General features: G+C 40.8%; 1 protein-coding gene across 8 annotated transcripts in view; it reads left to right on the forward strand.

Moving 5' to 3' along the window:
* The window catches only part of LOC121877622 (solute carrier family 49 member 4 homolog), a 125,460-nt gene that overhangs the window by 63,640 nt on the left and 37,576 nt on the right, over nt 1-24,244 (forward strand). For all 8 annotated transcript variants that reach the window (XM_042383432.1, XM_042383429.1, XM_042383428.1 and 5 more), the window contains exons 6-7: nt 5,748-5,876; nt 15,824-15,953. In XM_042383432.1, coding sequence (XP_042239366.1) covers nt 5,748-5,876; nt 15,824-15,953 — 259 coding nt within the window. The remainder of the gene's footprint in view (nt 1-5,747; nt 5,877-15,823; nt 15,954-24,244) is intronic.

Genomic DNA, 24,244 nt, shown 5'->3' on the forward strand with positions numbered 1-24,244 from the left:
TGTCTGTGTGTGTGTGGGGTGTTTGTCTGTGTGTGGGGGTGTTGTCTGTGTGTGTGGGGGGTGTCTGTGTGTGTGGAGGGTTGTTTGTCTGTGTGGTTGTGTGTGTGTGTACAAGTTAATCTCCCCTCCTGGGAGAAGGTCCAGTTCAGGAGGGGGGGGGTAAAGGTGACCATGACACCTCTCCCCAAAAGGTCTCTCCTGTGTCCACTGTTTATTTGTTTTCATCAATTACAGCAGATCTGTTACTGTAATAATCTGTGCTTATTAATACCTGTACCCTCTATATACAATACAATACAGTAGTACTATGTATATACCTCCAGGTAAAAATGTCATTCAAGACATCCTCAGGTCATAAGACCCTCATTCCTCTGTGTGTTTTGTGTGTGTGTGTGTGTGTGTGTGTGTGTGTGTGTGTGTGTGTGTGTGTGTGTGTGTGTGTGTGTGTGTGTGTGTGTGTGTGTGTGTGTGTGTGGTGTGTTTGGTGTGTGCGTGCGTGCTAAGTTAATTATAAAAATTCTTACCTTATTGGATGCGTTTAGTAGAGAATTATTAAGGATCATTTGGTATCAAATTCATCTCAACACACCAACACCACCTACACCCCAACACACACACCCAACACACACACCTCAACACACACCCAACACACACACCCCAACACACACACCCAACACACACCACACACACACCCAACACACACACCCCAACACACCCCAACACACACCCAACACCACACACACACACCCAACACACACACCCAACACACACACACACACACCCAACACACACACACACACACCCCAACACACCCCAACACACACACACACCCCAACACACACACACACACCCCACACACACCCCAACACACACCCCAACACACACACCCCACACACACACACACACACCCCAACACACACACCCCAACACACACACCCCAACACACACACACACACCCCAACACACACACACACACACACCCACACACACACCCCAACACACCCCAACACACACACACCCCAACACACACACACCCCAACACACACACCCCAACACACACCCCAACACACACACACACACCCCAACACACACACCCCAACACACACACACCCCAACACACACACACACACACCCCCAACACACACACCCCAACACACACACACACACACCCCAACACACACACCCCAACACACACACACACACACACCCCAACACACACACACACACACACCCCAACACACACACAACACACACACACACACACACCCCAACACACACACACCCAACACACACACACACACACACACACCCCAACACACACACACCCCAACACACACACACACCCCACACACACACACACCCCAACACACACCCCAACACACACACACACCCCACACACACCCCACACACACACCCCACACACACACCCCACACACACACCCCAACACACCCACACCCCAACACACACCCACACCCAACACACACACACCCACACCCCAACACACACCCACCCCCAACACACACACACACACACCCACACCCCACACACACACACACACCCCAACACACACCCCAACACACACACACACACCCCCAACACACACACACACCCCAACACACACACACACCCCAGCACACACCCCAACACACACACCCCAACACACACCCCAACACACACACACCCCAGCACACACCCCAACACACACACCACACACACACACCCCAACACACACACCCCAACACACACACACACCCCAACACACACACACCCCAACACCCACACCCAACACACCCACCCCAACACACCCACCCCCAACACCCCACCCAACACCCCACCCCCAACACACCCCACCCCCAACACCCACCAACACACCCACCCCAACACACCCCAACACACCCCCCCAACACACCCACCCCCCAACACACCCCACCCCAACACACACCCCCCAACACACCCCACCCCAACACACCCCACCCCCCAACACACCCCCCACACACCCACCCCCCCCAACACACCCACCCCCAACACACCCCACCCCCAACACACCCCACCCCCCAACACACCCCACCCCCCAACACCCACCCCCAACACACCCACCCCCCACACCCACCCCCCCAACACCCACCCCCAACACACCCACACCCCACCCCCCAACACCCCACCCCCACCACACCCCCCCCCCAACACACCCCACCCCCCAACACACCCACCCCCCAACACACCCACCCCCAACACACCCACCCCCCAACACACCCCACCCCCCCAACACACCCACCCCAACACACCCACCCCCAACACCACCCCCCCAACACACCCACCCCCAACACCCCCCAACACACCCACCCCACCCACCCCAACACACCCCCACCCCCAACACACCCACCCCCAACACACCCACCCCAACACACCCACCCCCCAACACACCCCACCCCCCAACACACCACCCCCACCACCCCCCAACACACCCACCCCCAACACACCCCAACACACCACCCCCAACACACCCCCAACACACACCCCAACACACCCCCAACACACACCCCCAACACACCCCCAACACACACCAACACACACACCCCCCAACACACACACCCCCCAACACACACACCCCAACACACACACACCCAACACACACCCCAACACACACACACACACCCCAACACACACACACACACCCCAACACACACACACACACACACCCACACACACCCCACACACACACCAACACACCCACACACCAACACACCCCACCCCCTACACCCCACCCCCCCAACACACCCCCCAACACACCCACCCCCAAATTTATAACTTCATTTGTAGTGTTATGGCTGTTCTCTTCCTCTTCATGGGTAGACGGACTAGGAGAAGACAATGCTGGAAATTTGGAAGCCATATTACTAGAGAAATATGGATAATGGTTGCAAAAAACACCAAATCACAAACGAATCCTCAGAGGTGATAGAATGGTAGTCCACATGGGCGATGGGCTAGTTCGAGACTGTGTGCATTGTGGCAGGAAGCGACGCACAAGCAGCACAACGCCCGACAGTAACCGACAAAACACGAGACTCGTTGATGACTGACTCACTCGCATTAGGGCGAATCTTTCTCGCATAAATTTAATTCCCAGTAGGAATAGGGTTCTCTTATATGAGTGAATTCACATATGCTGAAGTCGCACATATCGAGAACTTACTGTATTGCCAAACCAGTAAAAAAAACACAACACCAGCTACACTCTGCACACTCCTCCCACTCCCTCACTGAGCCAGCTAACTCTTGTGCAAAGAAGTGTATATTCCCTTATTGTGTTTGCCCTTAGGACAATTATTTCTTTTCCTTTTTTCACAACATGTGTAGGATGGTGTGTGCATGTAAGTGAGTAAAAATAAATGAAGAAAGTTACGTATATCTACCCAAAAATATGAGTTGATAAACAAGCATAACACCACGGCTTGGCTCAGTAGCCTGGTGGTTACAGTGACGAGTCTAACCTGGCTACAATGCCATGATTAATCACTATTAAGCACTATTATATCAGTAAACACTAATAATAACCGTAAATCCAGTGAAATATAGCAGGGGAGGGCAAAGTTACAGCTGAGCTAGCTAACCCTTAAGCACGCAGTCACTCACTCCCCTTACTTCTCCCATTGTCAGGTGTATGTTGCCTGGCATACATATGGGAGAAATACATATCTTGTAGTCTAATTTGAAAATGGTGATGGGCACGGTGATAAACAAATTACTGTATATAAACCATGCATTTACCTACGATAACATAATAAGGAATTTGTATTGTTACGAGAGTGAATGAAATAATATTCCCGCAAATAACAATTGACAACTCTGTTTATGTTTCACGCCTTGGGCACCTGTGTCCCGTGCACTGTCATCTTAGTTCCACGGGCCTAAGATGATCTTTGTTCTGTTTAGGAAATGCTTCTAAGGGAGGCTTCTTAGCCCCTGGAACCCCAAAATTTTTCCAAAAATTCCGAAATCCAGATTTACCATGTCCAAATCTTCAAGGGCTCACTGTACAGGGTATATATATATATATATATATATATATATATATATATATATATATATATATATATATATATATATATATATATATATATATATATATATATATATATATATATACCACCTATGTATTTGGATTTAATTCTTTGTCGCTACGCACGCTTTGGTGGGTGCCAAGTCCCATTGTCCTGAAATCTTATTAATATTGTCTCCATATCAGGGGTGGATCAGGGGAATCTGGGGGTCTGGACCCCACCCTTTTTCATCAAAAAATTTAATACTTTTTCTGGCATTTTTGTATAGTAAAACATAATTACTATAGACCTTAGAATATCTCCTAATATCAAGTGCTCGTGGCTTTAAAATGGCTTCAAAATCCCCATGATAATGGTTAAATTAAAAAAAATAATAATTTTACCCCCACTATACATCTGGGTGGGCTCACTGTGCTCAACATGTTACCCCACTCTCACCTTTTGGACCCCCCACCTTTGATATTCTTGGATTCCGCTACATATCACAATTCATAGTGTGTCTGAAAAATAAGAGTACCAATGTATTAGTGTCTGACCGCATGGTCTTGTGACTAGGCTTGCCAACTGGTTAAATTAATTAAATAATAAGTAATAAACCCAACTTGACTAAACAGATGCTCACTAGCAGCAGATGCAGGTATGGGGTGTTAAGTTTGAAAGATTAGTCACATAATGTTGGTAAAGACCTAAGTAACTCCATTCCATCCTCTGGGCATGCCAAGTAGCTATCAAGTTCCTTCAGTTGAGGAGTTTGTGGATGAATGTTTCCTCCATAGTGAGTGAGTCTGACTAAGACTCACCGTGAACGTCCTCTAATTGGGTGTGGCTGTGGTGACATCACTTTTCCATTCTAATTGATGAGTGGCTGAATTTTTCACACCACATAACATCTGGCAGGTGCTCGAGGGGGATGGTGTCACTTAGTTATTTAAGCAGAATTTTAAATACACTCAGTCGCACACGTATGTATAGACACAGGCTTTATGTCTAAGATGGAATTATATAAAGCATTTTAGAATCATAGCCTCTTTGAAATTCATTTTAGGTACAGGTATATACAAAACAACTGATGTCTAACAGGAAGACCAACTAAAGTGGAAAGAGAGAAAGAAGGAGATTCTATGGGGGAGGGGGATAAGAGGGTAGGTAAGGTTAGGTGGGTGGTCAAGGTGCTAATGGACACATGAAGCTCAAAGGGAAAGATCACTGTCATGGCCACTGCCACCTGATCTTGCCTCACCTCATGATACCTCTAGGTATGTGACCGCGTGGTGTCTCCCCTCACCCACACCCTATCCTTCTGGCTTCACCCACACCATACCCTCCACCTACACAACTCTTTTACTATGGTTAATAATTAATTCATTCATTCATTAAAATATAGTAGTTTGCCAGGACATTAGAACTCTTCGTTTGAGGCATGTAATGAGTAACAGTTTTTGTTTTTCAATAATTGTATTGGAGTAAAATTATTATAAAAACATACTTAAGTAAAAGTAATAAATAATTTCAGTACTTTTAAAAAGTAAATAATTACTTATAAAAGAAAGTATTCAATTAAAATTTAGTATAACTCTGTATGTGTGTGCACATACATTCACACACTTATCACATTCACAGAATTGACCAAAACTTGCTCCTGATTTTCTGCTTGTGTTGACTCTTAAATTTCCTTCTTTCAGCTGTGAGCCAAGTTCTGAACCAACTTGGGTCAGCAGGGAGCTATCTGGAGCCCCTACTTGTCCGCTCCCCTTCCAACAGCACCACATCTGAGGAGATCAGAAGTGATATCCATAGACTTATGTATATTTGTAAGTGTCAGGTTGTATAAGGCTGTGCAGATTACATGTGGAACATTTAATTGCCCAGATATTTCTTTTTACTTGCCCTGGCAAAATTTTTGAGGTTATTTGCTAACTCACAGATCACTTGTGTCTGTCTAAATGTTGTCAGTGGTGGTAACCCTTGTCTTGTGATGTCATAACTCCTGTCAACTCACCATGTACCTGCAGGGTGTGTGGGTGAGGCGAGTAGCACCTGTGGTCACTTACTACTACCCCCTTCAATTATCTGGTGTCAGTAACGGTAACACTTGTCATTTGAGGTCATAATTTGGTCCGGATATATACCATATTTTACGGCATATAAGACACACACCCCATTTTAACAGGGAGTGTTTAGGAAAAAACTTTTGTGTGTAGTTTCCTCCTGTAGCCATAGTTTTCTTGAAATAATATATACAATGCTAGTAAATATGAGGAATAAATAAATATAATACCAATAAATAATTTAAAACAAAAAATACTGTATTGCCAAACCAGTAAATGAAAATTAAATAAATGCGCCATTTGCATACACCCTGATACCGCCATGCAAGGCACACCCTCAGTGGATTCCTACCTGATACCACACTCTGCACCTCCTCCGCTCCCCCACTGAGCCAGCTAACTCTTGTGCAAAGAACATAATATTTCCTTTATGTGTTTGCCCTTAGGACAATTATTTCTTGTACTTTTTCTAATATGTATGTAGGAGGGTGTGTGAATTCATTAAATCCCATGGAATGTCGGGTGATGGAGTGAGTTTCTATGTAGTGATACACCATAATCTCCAGTGTGAAGGTATCTGAACTCTACAGTAAGAAATAAGAAACAGTGCAGCAAGGGTGCAGTGCGGGTTGTGTCATGTTGCGTCTGTAACAAACGGTGTTGGCACTTTGACCTTCTTTGTTGAGCAGTGGAAATTGGACTGATTACATAAGAGCGTCAAGATCGTCTTAGTGATGTCAATGTGTAAATCGATGTTGGATTTGTAATGTTATTCACGATTGTATATTAAAAACACTCTGTGACCATCCAAAGGCTGATCAGAGAGTGTAGTATTGTGCCTTTAGCTAACACAGTCCATAGTGACAACAGTGACCGCAGTGGAGGCTGAAAATAAATTGAAGTGAAAAACAAATTGGGACAAGCAACCAGGCACCAGTGCCTGATAGTAACCAAGTCATATTATTGGTGCCACAAAGAAAGTTTTTCTTTTGTGTGTGTGTTTTCTCAAGGACTGAAATTGTGCCAACGATCCACCATTCATAGGGAGATACAGTGTACATAGTGATAGTACATCAAGATAAATTTGTTGATGAGAACTGGAAAACATAAGTAAATAATAGTTAAACAAAATCAACCTGAAATGTCTCGAATGGCATTATTGCCGCCACAAAGAAACTTTTATTTTATTCTGTGATTGTGCATATAATCCACCATTCATAACGAGATATAGTGTTCATAGTGACAGCACATAGAGATACCAACAACTTGTCGAGAAAAAAAAAAGTCAAACTTTCTCTGACGGCAACACTGGACGAACGAGGGTGCCAGCGAGTTCAAGACTGGCAGGACAGCTAAGTGATTTTTTAAATACTATTAGTCTGCCACAAGGGCATGATCACTCACACATCTTAGTTCACTTAGATTACAATTAGAAGATGTGATTATAAAGGCAGTCATCCCAGCAAGGGGTAAATTTCTTCGTCAGAAGAAATTAAATGTGAGAGTCCGGTGGTTGGCACCACAAAGAGGCCTATGTACGAATGCAGCGACGTGGTTCTTTAAAGGGACCTTGACGCTAAATCCCTGCCACCAAAGCACAGAAGCAATTATCATAGAAATAATAAAGATTAATATTATTAAGCCGACAATTTGAATTATATCACATTGTAAACTGGGCTTAAGTCTGAGAAGACTCTTACAGAGGCTGCACACCCCCTTCCCCAACAGCGATAGCTGTCAAGCACCACGTGCCCCACAGGTGTAAGTACATAAAAGGAAGAAGAGAGTTTGTGACAAAACATGAGGCGTAGGGAATCAGAAGCTAAAACCCCAGCATCACCAGGAAGCCTGTTGACATGCAATTACTGCAGGGCAACGTCTGATGTACATTGTGTGGGTCTGGGCTGTACAGTGTTTAGGACGATACATTATGCAGTAAAGCATGAAGGCTGTTGCTACTATTGCCTTAACTACAAAATCAAAGTAAATAAGACGATTGCCAGACCATGAAGGAATGAGAATCCTAGGGATGAAAATAGATAAAGCTGAATCCTTGTTGGTTGCCAAACTAGAGCAAGTTGGGAAAAAGATCCTTGCTAAGACTGACGAAGTAGCTGATAGAATGGAAGGAGTAGTGAAGGAGAGTTTGCTCAGGCTTTAGCTAAGCAGGGCCACAGAAGGTGGCGGAAAGTAATGCCGGATCTGAACATGTTCTACAGCAGCTAGGGACACTTGAAGAAGTGTGATGAAGTGATGTGAACTAGAAGACCTACTGTTAGAGGAGAGGAGGAGCAATGGGAACATTTCCAGTGCAGGAACAACATAATAGTGTTTGGAGTCCTTGAGAGCCAATCGGAGGAAGCTGAAAGTAGAAAAACACATATGTGTACAGGGGATCTGAATATGTCACCACCCCCCTCAGGATGTAAGGAGGCTGTGACAAAAGCAGGAGGACAAGCCTTGCTCCCTCAAGATCACACTAGTGAGTGAGGATAAAAAATGGGAAGTTATTCGGGAGGCAAAAGACTTAGCAAGGAGCGGGGTATTTCGGAATATATTCATACACCCAGATCGCACACTAATGCAGAAGGAACAGCACAAAAATTCTTACGGGGCTTGAAGCAAAGGAGGGAGCAGTCGATGAAGAACAGGGACTGGCATACATAGATTATATCCAGGGGGAGTGTAGTGGAAGCAAGAGCGTCAGCACAGAGGCGGGGGAGAGCGGGACACTCTACCTCCCACCCAGGAGGAGACGAGCGCTATGTAAACAATGACATCTATGACCACACCCCGCAAAATACAACGTATTTAGCAAATGCTGTAGCTGCTGAGGATGGAGGGGGGCTGGAGTCACTACCAAGAGCAGAGACGTTACCGAGAACAAATTCCGGCTTGAAAGTCATGTACACTAATACTGACATATTCCTTAATAAGAGAGAGGAGTTTGAAACACTATTAACGATACATCAACCAGATATAGTAGGTGTTGTAGAACTGTTGTACAAGAACAGGAGAATCGACCCGGAGAAATGTGAGTTCAGTATTGCTGGATATGACTCATTTACGAACCTTTCTCAAGCAACTTGCAAGAGGGGAGTGGTTATCTATGTTAGGCAAAACCTTAGAGCCAGCCAGGTGAGGGTACAGGGAGAGGATGTTTTGAAGAATCCAGGTGGTGTAAAATTAAATTAGAGGGGAGACATTTATTGTTGGGTGCATCTACAGATCCCCAAACTGCAGCTTATTAAACCAAAGGAACTTAAGAGACTTAATAGACAATGCAACGGTGCTCAACCCTAGCCACCTCCTTATTATGGGGGACTTAACTATGGTAACATCGGCTGGAGAAATGAGACCTCTCAAAATTACTTAACTAACCTTGTTACTCTTTTTGTATAACTCTGAGAGATAATTTTCTGTTGCAACATGTTAAAGACCCGATGCATTACAGAGGGGAGCAAACACCCAAGCCACTGGACCTCATCATAACAAACGAGGAGGGTATGGTGGCCAAACTGGAACACCTAGCCCCCGTTGGCACCAGTCACCACATAACATTGTCCTTCAGATTTAACTGTTATTTGGTTCATGACAAAACCAGGTCCAGGTTCAAATATTACATTGGAAATTACGACAGGACGAGGGAGGAGATGAGGCGTATTCACTCGCTTGACTCACTAAGATAGAAGAACCCAGACACTGCGCTGGATATCATAGCCAGTAAAGTGAACCATTTGATCAATAAATATATACCCAAGACCAAACCCAGTGCCTCCTCCAGGAATACAAGGAGACCCTACACATGACAAAGTTAAGAAGAAAACCCGGAAATTCGAGGCGTGGGTTAGGTCAAGCGATGAGCAGGACAGGAGGATGTACGTAAGATCCAGGAACCAAGCTAAGTCAGAGTGTAGAAGGGCTAAAAGGGAATTCTAGAGGCAGAATGCAAGCAAGGTCAAGTCAAACCCAAAGGTGTTTTACCGCTACACAAAATCGAAATTAAAAACCCGAGTAAGAATATCAACTTGAAGATGGTAGTTATGCAGATTCTGACCAGGACAAAGTGGAGGTGTTGAACAGTTTTTTCCTCGGTGTTCACAAGGGAGGATGCAAACAATCTTCCTGCTTTTGAGGACAGACGGTTCGACACAGCGCTAACCCACATTGTATTCTCAGAAGAGGTTATAAGAAATAATTTTTCAAAGCTAAAGGTTCATAAGAGTCCTGGCTCTGACATGGTGCATCCCATAGTGCTAAGGGAGTTGCGCAACGAGCTCGCAGAGCCCCTGAAGATCCTGTTCTGTGAATGCCTGGTTGAGCAAAAGGTCCCCAGTGATTAGAAAATTGATTATGTGATTCCCATTTTCAAGAAGGGCGATCGACACCACGAATAATTATTGACCAGTGACCTGGACCAGCATAGTATGTAAAGTACTTGAGAGAATTATAAGAACTGAATTGATGGAACAGCTACTGCGAAACAACCTTGTAAAGGATTGCCAACACGTTTTTATGCTGGGACGCTCCTGCTTAACACAATTACTCAAGGTAATGGATATTTGGACCCAAATTCTGGAATTGGATGGTAATATCGACTACAGGTAGTCCCCGACTTACGACTGCTTGGACTTACGTCCATTCATACTTACGACCATCGGTACTTACGACCTGCTCTGACCTTACTACCGCGGCAGTCGTGACCAACAATATTTTCAAATGACGCGCGTATCTTCTATACCAAAACGTTTCGGTCCGGGCGAGAGCGTGGCACCCGCGTGGGTACAGCTTCCACTCATTGGAGCGCTTAGTTGGTGTTTGGCTATCGTATCCTATACTGATTGCGCTGTGAACTTTCGTTATTATCGTATTTAATTGACTTTATAATGACTGGAAAGCGTACAAGTGAGAGTGCTGGTGGTGCTCTAAAGAAAAGGAGACAGGCAATTACTTTTGAGATGAAAATGAAGATAATAATGCAGCATGAGAATGGGAAAACAGTAGCACCAATCTCACGTGACCTAGGTTTCTCGCACTCGACCATATCCACTATTCTGAAGGACAAGGAACATATTCGTGATCTAGTGAATGGAACAACACCTATAAAGGGAACTATAATTTCAAAGAAAACACAAGGTCCTATTCACGATATGGAAAAATTATTGGTGATATGGATAGGAGACCAGATACAGAATCGTGTACCCTTCAGCCTTCTAACCTTACAGGCTAAAGCAAGAAGCCTGTTCCAAAGCCTGAAGGAGCAGGCAGGAGATGAATGTGAGCAAACCTTTACAGCAAGTCATGGGTGGTTTGATAGATTTAAAAAACGCTACAGTTTTCGAGGATTTAATGAAACTGAAGTTATTTCGGATATTAATAACAAGATAGTGGAGTCAGGTAAACAGCTTCAGTTAGAAATTGATAATGAAGATGTTGAACAATTGGTTGAAAGTGTAGCAGAAGAGCTCAGTAACGAGGATCTTATTGAACTAGATGCACAGACAATTGCAGAGGAAGAAGAGAGACAAAATGTAGAAGAAGAGCCTGCACCCCCCAAAAAGTTTTCAGTGAAACAAATGACAGAGGCATTTGCTACAATTAATAAAGGAATGCAAATGTTTGATGGCATGGATCAAAATTATGAGCATTATGCCAAAGTTGACAGAATGATCCAAGATGCACTTGCTTGCTACAGAGAAATTTATAATGAAAAGAACATGCAAACTGTGCAGTCTAAATTGGACATCTATTTCAAGAAGTCCCCCAGTGCTGTCTCCTCACGCCCCACCAGTGCTGCCTCTTCACATGACAAAGCATTGTACTCCTTCCAAAACTTTCTGAGTGTTTTCTCACCTTCAGTAGCAGAAACAGCCTGAGCGAAGGTTGTACGTAAATAATACGCTTTAAAGGCAGCAATAGCACCTTGATGCATGGGTTGGATGACAGCGGTAGTGTTAGGTGGAATGTAGACTACCTTAACATCAGGGTGCATGTCGTCCAGGTGTGGTGGGTGTCCCGGAGCATTATCCAAAATCAGCAAAATCTTGAATGGAATCCGTTGTTGCAGACAATACTCCTTGGCTCGAGGAATGAAACAATTCATGAACCAATCCTCAAACAGTACTAGGGTCATCCAGGCTTTCTTGTTACTGCGATAAAACACTGGCAGTGTGTGCTTGCTGACATGTTTAAAAGCCCTGGGGTTATCTGAATGATAAATCATGAAGGGCTTTAGCTTGAAACCAGCAACATCCCCCCCCCCAACAGAAGTGTAATTCTGTCCTTGAATGCCTTGAATCCTAGCATTGTTTTCGCCTCTTTGTGGATGTATGTCCGCTCAGGCATGCGCTTCCATAATAATCCAGTCTCATCCACACTGAATATTTGCTCAGGCAAATAATTTCCTTCCACAATCGCATCATCTAACTCCTCCTTAAAAGCTTCGGCAGCACCAACATGAGCACTAGCTGCCTCTCCACTCACCTTAACATTATGTAAACTGTAGCGTTTTTTAAATCTATTAAACCACCCATGACTTGCTGTAAAGGTTTGCTCACATTCATCTCCTGCCTGCTCCTTCAGGCTTTGAAACAGGCTTCTTGCTTTAGCCTGTAAGGATAAAAGGCTTAAGGGTACACGCTTCTGTATTTGGTCTTCTATCCATATCACCAATAATTTTTCCACATCGTGAATAGGACCTTGTCCTTCAGAATAGTGGATATGGTCGAGTGCGAGAAGCCTAGGTCGCTTGAGATTGTTGCTACAGTTTTTCCATTCTCATATTGCATTATCTTCATTTTCATCTCACTTGTACGCTTTCCAGTCATTATAAAGTCAATTAAATACGATAATAATGTAAGTACACAGCGCGATCAGTATAGGATACGATAGCCAAACACCAACTAAGTGCTTTACTGAGTGTAACCACGTGGTGACCCAAGCCACGCTCTCACCCTGGACGGAAACATTTTGGTATAGAAAATGTGCACGTCATTTGGAAAAAAAAATTGGTCACGACTGTGGCAGTCGTATGTGCAGACGGTCATACGGTCAGAGCAGGTTGTAAGTGCGGATTGACATAAGTTGAGTCAGTCGTAAGTCGGGGACTACCTGTAATCACAAGCAGTGTGTGTGGTGATTAATTGGGCCCGCTGTTATTTTTTTTGCTTCATAAATGACATGACGGAAGCTTTCACACCTCCATTGAAATGTTTGCAGATGATGCCAAGTTATTTCTGGAAATTAAGAACCAATTGGATTGTGAGGAGCTGCAGAAAGATCTTTGTGAGTTTGAAGAATGGTCGAAGAAATGGCTGCTAAGATTCAATGTCACGAAGTGTAAGAGGATGCACCTGGGACATACCAATGGTAAAGAGGCGTATTATATGTCCCAACAGGATGAAGAAATTGTACTAATTGAGACCGATTGTGAAAAGGACCTGGGTGTATATGTTGACAATGAACTGAAGTTCTCATGCCATTGTGAGAAGAAGGTGATTCAAGCAAGTAAATTATTAGGGCCTACACTCATACGATCTTCAAGAGTGAGGTGCTTCCTCGCCTTGAGTACTGTCACCCCGCCTGGTCCCTGAGATATGCCAGGGACTGTCAGTTGATTGAAAATGTCCAAAGGAGGGCCAGCAGATTGGTGCTTGAACTTTGACACCTCAGCTACCCAGAGAGATTAGTGTGTCTGCAATTTCCTAGCTTATGCTACAGACTGGCAAGGGGGAACCTAATTGAGGTGTTTAAACATCTCAAAGGGCACTACTCAGTTGAGTGTCCATACCTGAAGCTGGTGGACGCTGACCCCACAAGGGGTCACAGCTTCAAGTTGAAGGAGCCTCAAGTACAGAAAAATGTGAGGGCAAACTTTTTCAGAGTGAGAGATGTGAACTCTTGGAACAACCTGCCAGAGAGTGTTGTGACGGCACCGAGTGTGAGCTCTCTCAAGACCAGACTTAACCGTCACTGGAGCAGGTTCAGATACATTCAGGAGGCAGTGCATGCCAAGAACAGAGAACGTGACCGACCGCGCAAGTGGCTAACAAGTCGATCAGTGGTGAAGAGGATACAAGAAAAAAAACACACACACACACACACCGATTTTCCGGGAACTGATGGTCTGGTGAATGTAGTTTTAGGCCTAAAGGTTTTATCTTATACAATGTCACAGACTAAACTTAGCAGAATATTACTTACATTGTTGGAATCCTTGCAAGATAGGGAATAATTTGAGTATATAAACATTACATAGTTTTCACAAGACATAAAAATTTTAGTTCGTGTAGGTATACGTAACTTTCTTCATTTAGTTTTACTCGTTTTCATGCACACGCTATCTTACAAGAATTCCAGCAATGTAAGTTATATTCTGCTAAGTCAATTCCGTGACAATTTATAAGTGCAAAACTTAAACTCCCTCTATTTGATAACTACGCACCTTATCTCCCTTCCATGACAGCTGTCGACACCTCACCCCTCCTCCCAGCAAGGGTGAAGGAAGTTTTAGGCTTAAAGTTTTTATCTTATAAAGTATCGCTGACTAGACTTAGCAGAATATATCTTGCATTGTTGGAATCCTTGTAAGATAGTGTTTAAGTTGAGTATGAACATCACATAGTTTGCACCAGAGACAAAAATTTTAGTTCTTTAGTGTATAGCAGAACGTCGATATAACACGAGATACGTTCCAAGAGAGGTTGCTTTAAACGGAATTCGCAATAACCTCATGGAAGTCAGATTGTCACATTTTATTATTAATCATAGAATAAGTTGGTAATATTCCTCTCACTGCAAGAAAATGATAAATTGGAATAAGTTACACAGTAAACCATTTCAAGACATTAATGTGCATTTGTAAAATAATGATTGTGGTAGACTTTATGATATCATGTCACTTCAAGAGTGGAGTATGCACATATTTTCAAACTATAATTTTTACGCCTGTACCTTCATTTTACCACAAGCCTGTCTCCAAATCACCATACTGCATGTGGTAAACATATTGGACAAGCCTGCCATAGCAGAACCCATCTGTTACAGCATTCAGTATTAGGAATGAATAGAAAGAAAATGTGTATGTGTATTTGCTCTTGGTTCTGGCCACTTTGCCTTAAGTAACCATAATGTGTTGTCTAATGGTAGACCCTGCTGCTATATGGCATCATGAAAATTGTGACCAAGTCCCAGGTTGCTGATCTGACTTTCTGCCTCATTTACACACAAATGCAGGTCTCAATTGTTTCAATTGTATCTCTTACTTGACAACACAATATACATACAGTATAGCTTTTCTCACTATTGATTTTTTTTGTCATTTTTGTATTTCTTTATTATTATTATTATTATTATTATTATTATTATTATTATTATTTTTGTTTTTATTATTATTATTATTATTATTATCATCATCATCATCATCATCATCATCATCATCATCATCATTATTATTATTATTATTATTATTATTATTATTATTATTATTATTATTATTATTATTATTATTATTATTATTATTATTACAGTGTTGTTATTATTATTGTTATCATTATTATATACGAACAGGATTAAAAAATAAAATGTGAGAGATTCTCCACACAGTCAATTGCATACCTAAGACTAAAATCCCTGATTTTTGGTCATATTTTTTGCATGATGATGAATAGTACTTCATTCTTTCCAATCTAAACAAACAAACATATCCCTAGATGCTGGTGTTGCAGTAGCGATCCTGGTGACCATCCTGGTGTACTTCCCTGCCTTGCCCCCCACACCACCCTCTATTACGTCCTCAATAGAAAGGCTTAACTTTAATTCAAGTCTCAAGAGTATGCTCAGGTATGATATTCAGTAAGGTTAATGTCAACAAAAGTCTGCAGAGTAATTATCTGTGCTATAGAATGATGGTAATATTGCCCCTATACAATTAAGTTATGCAGTACTGTATTACCTCTCTATGCTGAACTTCTATATGTATACCGAAGTTCACTATAGTAATATTTCCGTTAGCCGGAATCCCTCAAACTCAGAACTCTCCAATAGTCGGAATTTAAATTTTCCAAGTGGCACATTTTCTGAAAAATTATGAGAAAATTTTCCTGATACCAGTTTGAGAGACGAAAATCAGGCGCATTTCTGGAAATTCCAAGAACAATTTTCTGGTACCTGAAAAATTCCAGGGATGGGGGATATTTTTCTGGGTTCGAGAGATAATGTAATTGGCAATTTCTGGAACTTCTGAGAGCATTATTCCGTTACCTGGAAAATTCCGAGGATGAGGGATTTTTATCTGAGTTTGAAAGATTGTGTAATGCGCAATTTCTGGAGCTTCCGAGAAAATTTTCTCGGTACCCAGAAAATTACGTGGATGAGGGATTTTTTCTGGCTCTGGCAGAGTCGTCTCGTTACCCGGAAATCTCTCATTCCCAGGAGTGCTCTGCACCAATTGTTCCAGCTAACAGAGATATCACCAACTATATACCGAACCACTCCTCAGATTCCAGTAGTGTCTCTATTCCAAACCAATTTACTTTATTATGAACCCTCTACGAAACCCCTCCTCAAATATAATATTCTCCCCCGTTAGCCGGAATCTTCAAGCCAGGAATTCTCCATTAGCTGGATTTTTTTTAACCTGAGAAATTCCTGGAAAAGTCTCTCCATTCTGGGCATAGCAATGGGTTTCCAAGGATAGAATAATGTGATTTTCCGGAAAATTCTGAGAAAATCTCTCCATTCTGGGCATGGGAAATAATTTTCCGAGAGTTCCAAGACTTTGGATCACATTCTAACACATCCCTGTGTGCCGGTGCATGAGTGGGCTAGCTGCTTGGGTAACTTAGGCCACAGGCTCATGTGCTGTGATTGGCTAATACTGTTATGTGACTGCATGGGATGCCTGTGATTGGCTGATGCATCGCCCAGCACATCCCCTCATACCCTAGCAACATGATTTGCTCGCTGCTGTTTTTGCAAAAAATCTGTGTTGTGCGGTACTGTAAAGCCTAGAATAACGACTGTAATGTGTTCTCCAATATTGCGGTGTAAGGTAAATCATCGTATCGTGAATTAATTATTACCAATAAAATAACACAATAATAATGAGATGTGTTCCAAAGTCTGAGCTTTTCATATCTTTTGTGTGGTGTTTTACCCCCCTTCCCCTGAACAATAAAGTTAATGAAAATTGCAAACTATCTTTACATAATGTTTATGAATGTACCTTATACAATATAAATCAATAATACAATAATACTGTGGTCCCTCGGTTAACGAACAGTTTGATTAACAAAATTTTGGTTAATGAATTACCTCCCATAAGGATCTTCAATTCGGTTAATGAACAAAACTTCGATTAATGAAATCCTTACGAAAAACACGTTTTGTTGTGAGCATCAGCTGATGAGCTAGTCTGCCAATTCAATAATCTGTTCTATGTTTACATTTGTTTCCAGTGGAGTAAATATCAAGAAAGTTGTGCTCTTTAATATTTTTGCATTTTTTATTTTACAATTATTTGTCATTTTAAAATTTAGTTAACATATTCATAATATATGCAGTACAGGGAACTAGTTTTTTGTGCTCCCACCAGCTGCTTGACTCAGCCACCAGGCGTCAGTTGGGCTTTGTTTACAGTGGAGTGAACATCAATTTTGTTGGTGTCTTGAATATTTTTGCATTTTTACATCAAAATTATTGGTTATTCTGAAACTTAGTTAACATATTGATAATATATAGTGCTGTGCAGTGTTGATTTAAATAAAATAATCTTGAATTACACCTAGTGCACTTAAAATTTTATTGTTGAGTTTACTGCATCAAGCATGGCTCCCCTGAAAGGTGATTTCTCCTCCATCCCCACTTCCTTCTCTTCTCCCTTCTCCTCCACCCCCACTTCTAATTCCCATCATCATCATCAACCAGGAACCTTCTACATATACACCTCAAAGTGTATGTACTTTTCTGTGAGCTGGAACCAATTACCCAATATCCCATTGAAACAATGGATTCGGTTAACAAAATTTTGGGTTAACGAACGACTGTGGAACGAATTGTGTTCGTTAACCAAGGGACCACTGTAATAATAATACAGTAAAAGTCCAAAAATCCGGATGCCAGAAATCCGGACCACCCGAGAATCTGGACTTTTCAAAAACGATTTTTTTTTTTTAGCGGGCATTTGTGTGCATGTGCGCATGCGTGAGCGCCACAGCTGCACAGCGACAACAAGCGACCACGTGGTCGCCACTTTAAAATGGGCAATCAAACTGTGACAACATACCGTATATACTCGTCTATAACCCTCCCTCGTTATCAGTCGACCCTGATTTTTTGACCAAGAAATCGTTAATTTATGATATTCCTCGTTTATAGTTCCACCCACGTTTTTGAGGGTAATGGTACAACAAAACCACTAAAAACACTCTACGTCCTATAAACTGAGGCTCGCCGTGCATGAAACACAAGTGCTGAAGGCAAATTGTTTACCATTTATTATTACGACACTTTACACTGAAACGCAGGTAGTTTCAACAAAAATATTGTATATTTCCATTTAAGTATTTATTCAAGCCAATTAGGAGGGAATATTATTGAAATACAACAGTTTTTCAACTAAACCATTCGAAAAGCGATTACAGTAACATCTTTTGAACGAAAGAAAGCGAAAGTCATTGTTTTCGTCATGATTTTATCCCACTTTCCACTGTAATACGTACCGTATATACTCGTCTATAACCCCCCTTCGTGTATAGGTCGACCCCGATTTTATGACCAAGAAATCGTTAATTTATGATATTCCTCGTTTATAGGTCGACCCAAGTTTTTGAGGGTAAAGGAACAACAAAACCTTCAGAGAAACACTACGTCCTATAAACTTGTTTACCATTTATTATTACGACACTTTACACTGAAACGCGGGTAGTTTCAACAAAAATATTGTATATTTCCATTCAAGTATTTATTCAAGTCAATTAGGAGGGAATATTATTGTAATACAACAGTTTTTTAACTAAACCATTCGAAAAGCGATTACGGTAACATCTTTTGAACGAAAGAAAGCGAGTCATTGTTTTCGTCACGATTTTATCCCACTTTCCACTGTAATACGTACGTAATTTCAGGAAAAAATATTACATTTCCGTGAATGTAGTATATCAAGCACAGTATGAATAGAATATCATTGTAATATAACAGAATTTTAACCGAAAACTATTAAAAAAACGAATAACATCTCAAGAACATCGGAAGCTTAGGTGAAGTCTTTTGTTTTCGTCATGTATTTTATCCTATTTTACATTGAAATACATCACGTTTCAGCAAAACTACTATTTATTTCCGAGAATATATTCATTCAGGCACAGTTTAGGTAAAATATACGTGTGATGTAATAGTTTTTTAACTGAAAACGATTCGAAAAACACGTTCCCTCTAGCCCTGTTCAAGGAGAGGACTGGGAGAAGCTGTTTGGTGCTGCAGACGATGACAAGGAAAATGATTTTGATGGATTTTAATGAAAATATTCAGAAATATGGTATCGTAATATTTATTCAAGTCAATTAGGATATTATTGTAATACAATACAACAGTTTTTTAACTAAACCATTCGAAAAGTGATTACGGTAACATCTTTTGAACGAAACAAAGCGAAAGTCATTGTTTTCATCACAATTTTATCCCACTTTCCACTGTAATACGTATGTCATTTCAGCAAAAAATATTACATTTCCGTGAAGGTATTATATCAACCACAGTATGAATAGAATATCACTAATATAACAGTATTTTAACCGAAAACTATTAAAAATACGAGTAACATATCTTGAACATCGGAAGGTTAGGTAAAGTCTTTTGTTTTCTGCATGTAGTTTATCCTAATTTACATTGAAATACATCACGTTTCAGCAAAACTACTATTTATTTCTGAGAATATGGAAATGTAATATTTTTGCTGAAATGACGTACGTATTATAGTGGAAAGTGGGATAAAATCGTGACAAAAACAATGACTCGCTTTCTTTCGTTCACAAGATGTTACCGTAATCGCCTTTTGAATGGTTTTCAGTTAAAAACTGTTATATTACAATAATATTCTTTCCTAATTCACTTGTGATGTAAAAGTTTTTTAACTGAAAACGATTCGATAAACACGTGTACCGTCTAACTGATACGGCAGAGCCCTGGTCGTGGAGGCTTTGTGTTTGCATCGGCCCTTCTTAAGCAGCTTTTAATTTTAGCGTACGTTGAAATTGTGTTTACCGGTGTATTCTTATTTTCTTGCTTCTTATTTTCCAGAAATATGACAAGTTTTTATATAATACAATGTTACGGTACTTTTAATTTACAAGTATTCATTTTTAAAAATACAGAAGACACCAAACAAATACTAGTACGGATATTTGCGTGACTCTCCCGCCAAAAAAGACCAAACAGCTGGTACTCTCTCCCTCAGCCCTACCAAAAATAGCCCAACATCTTTCTTGTTTATTCTCTTCCAATTTCTCACTTTAACTGGTATTTTTTACTTCATATTGCCTACATCAGATAAACTACAGTAATTGAGGTTAGATATTGTTATAAATTTGATTACCGGGTCCTGGCAGGTACCGTTAGAACCACCTGACCCTACCAACAGTGTTGCAAGTCAGACAGCATTTTTTTTTTTTACATTTTTGGTGTCTCCATTTGTTAATTTTTTTTCTGTGGGGTTTGCACAATAGTATACTGTTTTACCTACAGTATTGTAAAACGATTTGGGAAAAGAAATACTCGGTAACTTAAAATTTTAAAAGGAAAATTTTGAAACTGGCAACTGTGTGTAGATGACCTGACTCACATCATATTGATGTTTCAAATTTAATTAACAAAAATTTATGTATCTATAAATAAACTTTTAAAAATGAATACTTTATGTTTTACATACTCCTGTGCATACCATACCATGCATTTGGCTACTTTGGGCTTGCTATGATGACGCAAGAGATCTGCCCTGGCAACTGTACCGACACTCACAGCGGGTGGTGCGTTGGTGCATCGTTTCCATTGTTTACTGGTAGTTACTGGTAAATTTTTTTCAACCTAACGAAACTATTACCCGTATAGAGGTCGACCCCCAACTTTTTGCCCAAAAATTTGGTCTTAAGAACTCGTGCTATACACGGGTATATACGGTATGTAATTTCAGGAAAAATATTACATTTCCGTGAATGTATTATATCAAGCACAGTATGAATAGAATATCATTGTAATATATCAGAATTTTAACTGAAAACTATTAAAAAAACGAGTAACATCTCAAGAACATCGGAAGCTTAGGTAAAGTCTTTTGTTTTCGTCATGTATTTTTTCCTATTTTACATTGAAATACGTCACGTTTCCACAAAACTACTATTTATCTCCGAGAATATATTTATTCAGGCGCAGTTTAGGTAAAATAGACGAGTGATGTAATAGTTTTTTAACTGAAAACGATTCGAAAAACACGTACCCTCTAGCCGTTCAAAGAGAGGACTGGGAGAAGCTGTTTGGTGCTGCAGACGATGACAAGGAAAATGATTTTGATGGATTTTAATGAAAATATTCAGAAATATGGTATCGTAGTATTTATTCAAGTCAATTAGGATAGAATATTATTGTAATACAACAGTTTTTGAACTGAAAACCATTCGAAAAGCGATTACGGTAACATCTTTTGAACGAAAGAAAGCGAAAGTCATTGTTTTCGTCACGATTTTATCCCACTTTCCACTGTAATACGTACGTTCAGCAAAAATTTTACATTTCCGTGAATGCATTATATCAAGCACAGTATGAATAGAATACCATTGTAATATAACAATATTTTGAGTCCTACTCTTTCCATTTACAGAGTACTGTACAAGCCCATAATAATGGCTCCTAAAGTAGATAAACTTCGTTGTGTGAAGAGAAAGAAGAACACATTGAAATTGAGTGACAAACTTGAAATAATTAAGAAACTAGAACGTGGTGTGAGCAATACTGTTCTAATGGAAACATACGACATTGGAAAGTCTACAATTTATGATGTATAAAAGGCAAAGAATAAAATTTAGAATTCACAGCTTTTTCATTAAAACTGCTCGTTTTGATAAATGAAGCATGCTATATTTGCAAATGAATAAACTATCAAAATGTACCTGTTCATTTCTTCTTTATTCTTCATTAAATTTGAATTTTAAAAGTACTGCCTGAGAATCCGGAAAATCCGAAAATCCGGACCGACCCAATCCCCAAGCAGTCCGGATTTTTGGACTTCTACTGTACTATGGTCACACGAGGAGATAGGGCGCCATTGTTGTTGTCAGTGTTTACACCCACAATGTCAGTTATCCATCTGAAACTGAAGACAATAAGACCCTGGTTCCTGAAGTAAAATTAATGTAAAAAATATATATGTTTTAATTAATATTATTTAATGTACAGTAGAAGTAACCACTGATGGTAAAGAAAAACAGTGAGAGACTGATAGTGGAACGCCAACATATGCGTGCACACTCAAGGAAACAGTGCCATTTATCTTATTAAGAATATGTACAAAAGATTCATTATTGTTTATTACTGAATATGTGTTTGATTGAATTAATGATTATATATGTGAAATGAACAATACAATTAATTAATAATACAGTGGTCCCTCGGTTAACGAACACAATTTGTTCCAGAAGGTCGTTCGTTAACCGAAAATTTAGTTAACCGAATCCATTGTTTCAATGGGATATTGGGTACTTGGTTCCAGCTCACCAAAACGTTTATACAAAGTAAAAAAAAAATGCAGTAAAGTACACTTACTTTGAGGTGTGTATGTAGAAGGTTCCTGGTTGATGATGATGATGGGAATTAGAAGTGGGGGTGGAGCAGAAAGGAGAAGAGAAGGAAGTGGGGGTGGAGGAGAAATCACCTTTCAGGGGACCCATGCTTGATGCAGTAGTTTCACCAATAAAATTTTAAGTTCACTAGGTGTAAATCAAGATTATTTTCTTTAAATCAACACTGCACTGTGCTATATATTATCAATATGTTAACTAAAGTTCAGAATGACCGATAATTTCAATGAAAAATGCAAAAAATATTCAAGACACCAACAAAATAGATGTTCAGTCCACTGTTTTCAAAGCCCAACTGACGCCTTGTGGCTGACTCAAGCATCTGATGGGCACACAAAAAACTAGTTCCCTGTACTGCATATATTATCGATATGTTAAATAAATGTTAAAATGGCTAATAATTTTAATATAAAACATGCAAAAATATTAAAGAGCACAACTTTATTGACATTTACTCCACTGGAAACGAATGTAAACATAGAACAGATTACTGAATTGGCAGACTAGCCCATCAGCTGATCAGCTGATGCTCACAACAAAACATGATGTTTAGTATAAACTTTCCCACCATTAAAGATATTACAATGATTTTTTGTGTGCAGTTAGTTATATGAATGTACTTTCATGTTGCGACACATCAGCATAAAACGATTTTTTGGGGGGAGGTGCCGGCAGAGACGTGTTTACAAGGTACTAAGTGCTGTGATTGGCCGCCGAGTGACCATGCAGTATGGAGCGCGGAGCGTCATTGGCTTGCTCCACACGAGAGACATAGCTGGGTGTGTTACTGAACTGAAGATTATTCTCTCCCCTCAACTTTAAACTCTGATGCACCCTTCCTAAGAATACGATTTTCGACCTTATTGCCATTTGCACTCCCAGACCCCGAGATGCTCTCCATGAAATAAAGGGTTGGGGGGGAATAAAATGCTATAATAAAACGTTTTTTGGCTGCCGTGGCGCTCGGCTGACTGTGTTACTGATAGCCTCATATGTTGTTAAATTAAAATAAAAGCTTAAAATACTAAATTAAAATAATGCAAGGTAAAAACACAGTAAATAACATAGAACTTTCATAAAAACCATTTAAACATTAATAAATAAAACTCAAGAGTTTGTGTAGAAGGCCGACTTCCTCTACAAAGGAGAGGACGTCTCCTCCCTCAGCACCAAAGAAAGACGGTAAGACCCGCCTCCCCCCGGCACTGGGAGAGGTGCACACAACAAAGATCTCTGAGACTGGGGCACTCCATCAGGAGGTGTAGAACAGTCAATGGGACTAGGCAG

The sequence above is a fragment of the Homarus americanus genome, unplaced genomic scaffold, assembly GCF_018991925.1.
Source record: "Homarus americanus isolate GMGI-L3 unplaced genomic scaffold, GMGI_Hamer_2.0 scaffold19918, whole genome shotgun sequence".
Taxonomy (NCBI): Eukaryota; Metazoa; Arthropoda; class Malacostraca; order Decapoda; family Nephropidae; genus Homarus; species Homarus americanus.